At 45.3% G+C, this 8,927-nt stretch overlaps 1 protein-coding gene across 6 annotated transcripts; it reads right to left on the bottom strand.

Moving 5' to 3' along the window:
- Nucleotides 1-1,425: 1,425 nt before the first annotated feature.
- Nucleotides 1,426-7,443, bottom strand: GDE1 (glycerophosphodiester phosphodiesterase 1). Of its 6 annotated transcripts, XM_086759603.1 has the most exons (7): nucleotides 7,139-7,235; nucleotides 6,528-6,651; nucleotides 5,326-5,497; nucleotides 3,932-4,037; nucleotides 3,072-3,164; nucleotides 2,240-2,451; nucleotides 1,426-1,866 (listed from the first exon to the last, which is right to left on the bottom strand). In XM_086759603.1, exons 2-7 carry the CDS (start codon nucleotides 6,550-6,552, stop codon nucleotides 1,719-1,721), a joined length of 756 nt encoding a protein of 251 aa, XP_086615729.1. In that variant the 5' UTR covers nucleotides 6,553-6,651; nucleotides 7,139-7,235; the 3' UTR covers nucleotides 1,426-1,718. The 6 variants fall into 6 exon arrangements, with proteins under 6 accessions (XP_086615729.1, XP_086615727.1, XP_086615731.1 ...); XM_086759601.1 differs by lacking the exon at nucleotides 6,528-6,651 and having other exon boundaries at nucleotides 5,326-5,501; nucleotides 7,139-7,443; XM_086759605.1 differs by lacking the exon at nucleotides 6,528-6,651 and having other exon boundaries at nucleotides 7,139-7,255.
- Between the last annotated feature and the right edge of the window lie 1,484 nt (nucleotides 7,444-8,927).

The raw sequence follows: 8,927 nt of genomic DNA, 5'->3' as shown, positions 1-8,927 counted from the left end.
AGTGACATGAACTGAAGAGGCTTTCATCGTCCCAACAGGAAAAAGCATCTCCTTACTCTTGGGTTTCTTTGTGCTTATGTATAGCTCAAGAGACAAGCAAAAACTCCATCACCCCTTGCAGAAAGTAACTTTAATCTGCTGCTCATTCAGAAGTTTGGAGTTACCTTAATTGGGACAATTGTGCTGTTCTTTCCACTGATGACTGGTTTGTTTTTTTAATTACCTTGTGCTTCTTCTACAGAAGCTATTTAAAGATCTCAGTTGGCTCTAGGAATGAGAACTAATTCTAACTGTAAGGCATACTGCTATCAAGAATATTTATACCCAAAGCAATGTAGCAGAAAGCACCACCAATCCATGCCATCTGCTATTCCGTTTCTGGTGAGTACAGCTTTCCCCCCGCACACTGTAAAGTGATCACCCAGTGTACAGCGCAGCACGTCACCTGAAACATGCCCAAACAAGGAAGAAATTAATTCAGCAACACTGAAGTAGCACGAGGAACGACCTTACTGGAACAGGGTGACGCTTTCTAGTCAGACACATTGCTACAGGGGCAGCCTGAGGCATCTTGTGAGATGATGTCTGAATAACCTGCAGCAGGTTAAATGTTTGAATTTATCATTTCTCTTGAAATTAGTTGCTAATCATTGACAGTCTTTCTAACTACCCGCTCTATCCAGAGCAGAGCCAAATTTGCTCATGGCACGTTGATGGTAACTGTGATGAGAACACCTAGGGGTTTTACGTGTTAGAAAAAACCAGCAAGCACCCAGCACTCATTTGATGTTTTACATCAATCTGCTGGTGCACAACTAATGAAGAATACCATACTCATGAGCTATCAGATAGTTTTTTATTGCAACTGCAGGCTCTCTTGATTTCAAGTTCAATCTGGATTAGTTTCGCACATATCCCTGTGAGTGCCCTTCGATCATGCAAAAAATAAGCAAAGTAAAAAGACATTTCAGCTCCATTTGTTCTACTACTATCATCACTTGATATATCGCTTTCTTTTAAAAATAAATACATTCATGTGCTGTGTCATTAGAATAAATAATCTTCTGTCCTCCTGGAGTTCTTTTAAAAAGTCTGGAAGATAAGAAGATACTCAAGTTTTATTCATTATTTCTCAGTCTTCAGATTGAACCTGGGAAGTTGGCTTTCTTTTCCTTGTCCAGATGCAGCACAGTCATCTTTCCATGCAGTAGGAGGGAAATGCACTTGCCCTCTGTTTTGGCACCATTATTTTCAGGTTCTGTTTTAAGAACAGCAATGGAGACATTTTTGAGATGTCATAAGTCAACCTCATCTTATTTTACAGTTGTAGAATAGACTGTTTAAATTACTAAAATCAAGGTATAATTTTAAATTTTGCCAACAAAAAATGCTGATACAGCTTTATAACCAAGACTTAACAAAGCAATCTGCATATACAGCGTATTGCCAAGTTAGCTGATCAAAACTGATCCCTTTACGTTACAGTGCAATCTCCTCAGACTGCAGACGGCTGCACCTCAGCTTTGTCCAGTGCGGCAACAGAGGGTTTTTCTGCATTCGAGACCTGACCATACAGCAGAAGTAAACTACTGCTCTTCCTTTTCCCAGAAACAGCGTTAGCAGTCCTGTCTGCAGCGGTGGATACCCTCTCAATAGTGATTTCAGACCTGCCAAGTAAGAGAGCTTATTCAGGTTGTGAGTGTCTGCAAAGCACAAGCCTAGTAGTGAGGGTCACAGTCTTCCACCAAGCTGTCAGTGATGTAGCTGGATTCAAGGACGGTTTGATAGTAGCTTTTTTCGGCAAATGTGTTCACTGTCCAGGCAACCACTTCAATTCCTTTTGAAGACCAGTGCCTCACGTACTCTCTGCAAGGAACGAAGACACCGTAAGAGGAAGGCTGGCACTACCACATTTAAGGCAGACAGCGCTGAGGCTACAACTGAGTTTTGGTATCATGTCTTCTTTTGCAATGTCATCCTTTTGTGTTTTATTACTGTAAACAAGCAAAAGCAATAGTTTTCTTCCCCTTTGAGATTAAATTTAGGATCTAACGTAAGATGAAAATTGAAAAGATAGAGGTTTAATATAATAAAATCGCACACGGTAAAGAAACTGTCTAAACAACCTTACAGAACACTAAACGGAACACACTGATTAACATACACTATGTTAACTCCACCCTTCTATACTAGTAGAATGATATTGCCTCCTGCTATATTAGCAAGCTTTAACACTTACTGAGAAACAAAATTTTTCTGTATGAGGAAAGCTGAAACCCCACACAATCGCCACAAGAAACCGTGCAGGCTCCAATCTAGAATGACATCCATCATCATATACAAGTAATGTTTCCAGGAGGAATTGAAACGGGCTGTCCCATCTCCAAAATGACTCAGATGCCAAGGCCTGTGCGTTAGTGCTGTTACCACATTTCTGTCAGCCTGTCTCATCTGGAAGATGAAGGAGAAAAGACTGTAATTGATATGAAAGCAATATAAATTGGGAGAGGTTAGATACAAAGTGCTAGCTTGCCTTTGTAACTCTACCAGAATCCTTCTCCCTCTCCCCCCTAGATCCTTTTGTAACTCTTTTACAAAGCTACTTATGATATTTCACTGTTTTTCTTTAAAATATACTGAATAAGCAACTGTATGTTAAAAAAATTGTGTAAGACTCAGGCAACAGAATAAAAGACATAGTAAATGGACTTGGCCATGAGAATTAGGAAACAGTTTTAAGAACAGCTTACATTCATATCAGAATCTGAGGTTTACTTAACAGGGACCTTACACACAGATACCTGGCCATACGCCAACTGTAAGAGCACACGCTTTTTTCTACATGGCTTTCAGAACGGAGGGAATTGCTGTAGATTCATACGTGTACCTAATGAGCACAGAGTGGTCCAATAAGATTATGGAGGAGACTTACGATTTATGCTTCATTTGTTTTTAAAAGTCTTGGCAATTTTAACAACCCAGAAGTGATCTGGAACTGGAGGTTGTATATCTTACTGAAATTCCCAGATAGAACTAAAAAAAATCCAAAATAAACTTTTAGGAAACATCACCTTATAAACAACATCTGGCATGAAAGAACAGACTACGCTGCTGTTATACAAACGCGGAAATTCCAGGTAGAGTTGTTTTAGGGCATCAACTGCCTGCAAATTATAGATACACACAGATGTTATATGTATTATATATATATATATACTTGTATTAACTTTACACTGCAAAATAATTTTAGAATAATCCCCTCCCTTTAAAAATACTTTCCTGTTTTGTATAACAAGATTGAATTGGAAAGGAGGGAGAAGAAAAACAGCATCTTGTTTATACCATTAACAGAGAAATTACATTTTTTTTTGCAACAAAAGTCCTTTCATGATTCTGTTTACAGCAATGAGTAGCATCTCAGTGTTTGAAATAACCTTTAATATATTGTGGATAAAATTCTGAAGTACTACCTAGGGTTTAGTTCAAGGGGAAAAATTAATTTATTTCCATATTTTGCTATGCTAAAGAAAAAAATATTCCGATTTGCATAAAATGTTAATGATTGATTACCTGTATCTGCCTTCAGTAATGCAAATTACAGACAAGCAGGATCCCTACTTGGAGGCTGAAGATGAGATACTAGCTCCCCTCAGCACAGGCAGGGAATTCACTTTGCTTTGTTTCATGGCAGTTCTGTGAGCTGAACTCAACACTAACACAAGTCTTATGGGAATTTGAAGTTGCAGCTTCCCAGGACAACGGAATGGGATGAGGGAACATCTTACCTTTGCTTCGACAGCCCAACTTTGGATGACACAAATAGCAGAGCTAGAGAAGGGACTGTATCACACGTATCAGTGTGAGACCAGCAGAAAACAGGTTAGAAACCCAAAGAAAGGGTGAAGGAAGGTGTTTAGTACAGTAAGCGTACCTGATTTGCATGGCCTTTGACATCAAAGTAGATTATAAGGTTGTGATGCATAGATTCCACAACAGCTTCTCTCAGAGTTGGTACCTTTTCACCTTGGAATTTGTTCCTGTAGAAATGGAGAACTCACTGGAATGCAGTGAAGCTACCCATGTGCACACTCACAGGCACACACATCCCCAGCTACGCAGAGCTGTTTCCGAGGGATTCCTAAACAGTTTGCTGATACACAAGTATTAGAGGCGGGAACAAGCGCCACTAGCAATGTCAGCGGTGGCCCTCTGTCCCAGTAAAAGTCTGCACATGCAGAAGGATACATGCACATCTCCCCTTCCCCCAGAATCCCACTGGACAATTATATCCTTCCAAATCTGATCTAATCTGATGCTCACTGACCCTGTGTCCCACACGAGAACACTCACCTCAGTTCTTCACCTCCTTCGTCAGCTACCACCAATAAGCATTCAGTCCCAGCTGCTGACCACCCCTCCACCCACTTCACCCTGCTCCCCAGCCCTGAGCCAGACACACAGATCCTGGCAGAATAAGCAAGAGAAGCTGAGGATGCAAGAGCTTCACACATCAGTGATTTATTCCTGATAAGGTGACAGTGAATGACAGCTGATGAGCGGTAACTGCCTATGTGGAAGTTGTCGCTGGGTGGCTCAGGTGATCACCTTTCCAGTAACAGACAGGGAAGATGCTACTTGTTCCACAGACTCACAGGTGGTATGTTCACAGGAGTGGAAATCCCTAATACAGTGTCTCAGAAATACAAGGAACACACACTAGAAGTTCTTCCTTTAAAATAGATTCACTTATGATACTGTAGAAGTTGCACTGTTATCAAAATTTTAGTAATGTATACAAGTGTTTTCCCCTGCACACCACCGGAAAGGAGCTAATGAGCCACTGAGGCCACAGCTCCCACCTGCGACTACCCAGGAAATCTGTCTAGCTCCTTCTCAACTGTAGAATCCTGATGTTTCAAATCCCTGAGACACGACCAGTCAGGAAATATGTCAACAAAATTAATTTTAGAAGTGATCACTCAAGCCAATTTTGACATATTGTGAAACTCCCAGTACATTTCGTGCCCCACAGTCAATTTAGGGGAAGCTTACGTAGAGGTTAACCTGTTTCACATTAGGTGCCTGTGGATTTTGTCCTTGAAAGCCAATTATCTTGACTCCGCTTCACTGTTCCCATTGCAAGGATGGGTAAGGAGATATAGTCTCCTACGCTTCTAAAATCAAATGAGAAGTAACATATGTGACTCTAAGTTTTAGATTTACAAAAAATATCATCAGTGATAGATCAAATAAATAATTTTGTTTATCAATAATGGTTTTTTCACTGATGAAACAGTACTGTCAGAATAGCAATAGTTCATTTACCATAGCCTATGTTTTGCAGATGGATTAAGCCTCCTAATTTCATCAAAGGTCAAGTCACACAATCTTCCAGACCCATCAGTTGTCCTTTCTACTGTTTCATCATGCATTAGAATGGGAACACCATCTGCAGTAAATTCAAGATCCAGTTCAACACCCGTTGCTCCATTCGCAGCTGCCTTAAAAAAAAATAATCACATACACAACAGAAGAGAGAGCTTTATAGACTTAACACAGGTACAGCTATAATTAGTTTGTATTCTGGTTAAAAAAAAAAAAAAAAGAATGTTCTTTTCAGTAAGCTTGGTCTGCAGAACTCAGTAGGTTTCAGTTATTGTGAGAAGCATTCATAGGTCAATTGAAAATATACAATCTATTTCACGGATAAAACCATAGCGATAATGTCTGTCTTGGGACTGGGACTGTTTCAGTAAAAAAAACGCAGTAAAGCATCCTGCTCTCTCCTTTTGGTCTGTTAACTCCCAAGTCCTTAAGTTCTGTTACTTGCTAAATGAGAAGGGAAGCAAACGTGTACAGTTTAGATAGTTTACAGATTAACACTTAGAAGCCAGAATCAGAGCAGGCCATCAGAGCATAAAGTCTTCGCTTCCACAAGGAAAAGCTATCATCCCTTTTTTTACAGAACACAGGTGGAGTATTTCCTCTAAGATTCAGATTTGCCATTCATGTGCAGTATGGTTGATGCACCATATGCAGTGCAAAAATCTCTCAGAAGCGCCATTTACCATGCTTATACTAAACAGGAGATGTATGCAGGCAAATCCCTGCTCCTACCCGAGGAATCCCCCTATCAGAGAGCAATAAGCATCTGGGCTGCCTCAGAACATTTCATACATCTTGCTCCTGCCCTGGCTCTTTCCCAGGAACTCCTCAGAAAAGCACCTGAGTGAACTGCAAGCAAGACGAATTGTTCTGAAGGCCAAATGCCCTCCTGGGAAAAGAGCCAATGCACCAGAAAAGCAAATGCCAGGTATGCACTAGAGGTTACTCTAAAGGCATCTGCCAAGTAAGGAACTCTATTGTGCAGCTTCAGAATTTATCAGAACAAAGAGCCCTGCCTCACCCAAAGGTAAGAAACCTTCAGACCAGCAATATCTTATCATCACTGATACACTACATTTCACAGACTGCTTATCATGGTTTCAAATTATTCTCAAAACCAGATTTTGAACCCTGATGCCTACCAGATGAGGCAGCAGTAAGTTTCATGGTGGAGTTGTACACAGTGAAGTTCTCGCAATATCAGATTTTCCCATAACTGTGGATTTTCATTACAGATCTTCTACATGGCTGCCTGCTCTCTACATTCTGTTGCAACATCAGCAAAACACAGTATTTCATTATTGCTACAAGGATGTAACACAGCTCCCACAAGACTCAGATGTGATGAAATTGTTCTGAATCCCCCTGGGGATGAAGGACTGAGAAGCCACGCAGCTTCCTGCGGCAAGTCGGAAGCAGCCGAGTTATTCAGGGCGAGGAGGGCTTGGCGCCTGCTGAAATGGCGGATTATCAAACGTAACTGCCAGGCTCGCATTGCTGCCCACCGATTTCAGCCTCTCACTCAGCAGCCCTACGCGGGGAGAGGCGCCCCCAGGCCCTCACTGTCTCTGCAGAGCATGCGGCAGCTCTGTCTCACGCCGCTAACCTGGCCCCAGGCCCCACGCGTCCCTTGGCGGCCGGGCACGTTAAACGCGCTGCCAGCGCCCCGGGCCGGGCCGGGCCGAGCCGAGCCGAGCCGGGGCAAGTGGGGCGCGGGGCGGGCCCGGCCGCGCTGAGGCCCCGCCGTGCTGACCTGTCGGATGGCCGCCAGCGTGTTCTCGGGCGCGTCGTGCGCGCCGCCGCGGTGAGCGATGCGGGCGGCGGCGCCGCGGGGCCGCAGGACGCGCTGGGCGCTCTGAGGCGCGGCGGGCTCCAGGCTGAAGAGGTGCAGCGCCAGGTAGAAGCCGGCCGTCAGCAGGCAGGCCAGCGCCGGGCTGCGGCTCAGCGCCAGCACCGCCCCCAGCAGCGCCGTCAGGCAGCTCAGCAGGCCCTCCCCGTGGCACAACATGGCGGCGGGACCGGGACCGGGACCGGGACCGGGACCACCGCCGGTGCCAGGACCGCCGGCTCTCCTCAGGGCAAGGGCGACAGCAACACCGCCACGCCCAGCGCCAGCCAACCAGCACCCAGCCACCGACCGTCAGCAACCAATCAGCGCCCGCCGCTCACCCGCCTTCGGCTAACCAGAGCGTGGCAGCTGTCACCGCCAGCCAATCCTCGCTCGGCCCCGCCCGCCGGCGGGCTGTGAGGGGCGGTGGCAGGCGAGGCCGAGAAGGGCGCTGAGGGGAAGGTCGGGGAGCACTGCGGCCGATGGGGGTTAGCCCGGAAAGGAAATGGCGGGAAGGTCGCTTTTATCCCGGTGTGTGAGGAAAAGTGCGAACAACCGGAAAGAATCCAGAGGAAAGAGCAACCGGACAGGGAAATTGGTGAAGGTTGAGCAAAGTGGGCTTGTTGAGTCTAGAGAAAGAACAGCCGAGCGGAGGAAATGGTCTGACTTAACGGAAATGAAGATTGTGACCTTTTTGTGTTCTCTGGGGGAAGGAACTGACTTTGTAGCGAGGAACTCTTGGCAACTAGAGGTGGAACAGGCACGGGGCAATCTTCTAAACGGGGTTTAATTATTTTTTAATAGCTGAGATAAATACTTGTCGCGTATTGTTCTAGCTGGTTCCGAGCCTCTGAGAGACTCTTTTCTGTCTGTGGTTGTGTGCTTCTGCCAGGTGTGTCTGCAGATGAATCAGACATATATATGCAAACACGTAATGAGTAATGAAATGTCTAATTAAATGTCTTACATACTTAAAAATAATTACAGTGTTTTAAAATCTTTGGATAAACAACAGGATGTGTTAAGATTAAGGCTGAAGATTTAAAAAAAAAAACACCAATAATATTTAATAACAGATGAAGGAGCTGTTTTTGCAAACAAGAACAACAGCTTTAACACCTCTGAGTGCTCACTGGGAACTAGATGTTTCCATAAATCTGAATTAATTTTCCCTGGGCCAAATGCTGGCAAACCATCCTGTATTTTCCGCCTGACCTGCCCCACGGGCGAGCGTTGCCTGCCCCCCCGGCTGGCGGGATGCACGGCCGGCTGCCGCCCGGGCGGGAGGGACAGCATGTCTGCGGTGACACTGCGACGCTGTCCTGCGAGAGCGGATTAACCGGTTCTCACGTTTATCTTTCTCATCACAGCGCGTTCGGTGAAACCGATGCCTGCTGGCAGCACGTCTGTGGTCCTGACTACACGAGGACTGGCCAGCCGTAGGATCTTTAACGTGATAAAGCTTCTGGAAGAAGGGGAGCTTGTCTTGGAGACCGGTGGGTGGAATCACTGGGCATCCCAGTTCCGGGGCAGCCCTCGGTCCCATCTCACGCCTCTGGAAACCGGGGCTGCCTTTGCACCCAGAAATGATGGGCCTGCGGAGAGGTTTGCACCCCGAGCTCACGCCCTGTCCTAGACCAAATCCAGAGCTCTTTTTCTCGATTTTCGGCGCACGAGAAGGCAGCTCCTCGCCAGTGCCCGGCCCCGCGAGGGC

Source organism: Chlamydotis macqueenii, chromosome 15 (assembly GCF_036417535.1).
Source record: "Chlamydotis macqueenii isolate bChlMac1 chromosome 15, bChlMac1.mat, whole genome shotgun sequence".
NCBI lineage: Eukaryota > Metazoa > Chordata > Aves > Otidiformes > Otididae > Chlamydotis > Chlamydotis macqueenii.
This window is presented reverse-complemented; position numbering and strand designations above follow the sequence as displayed.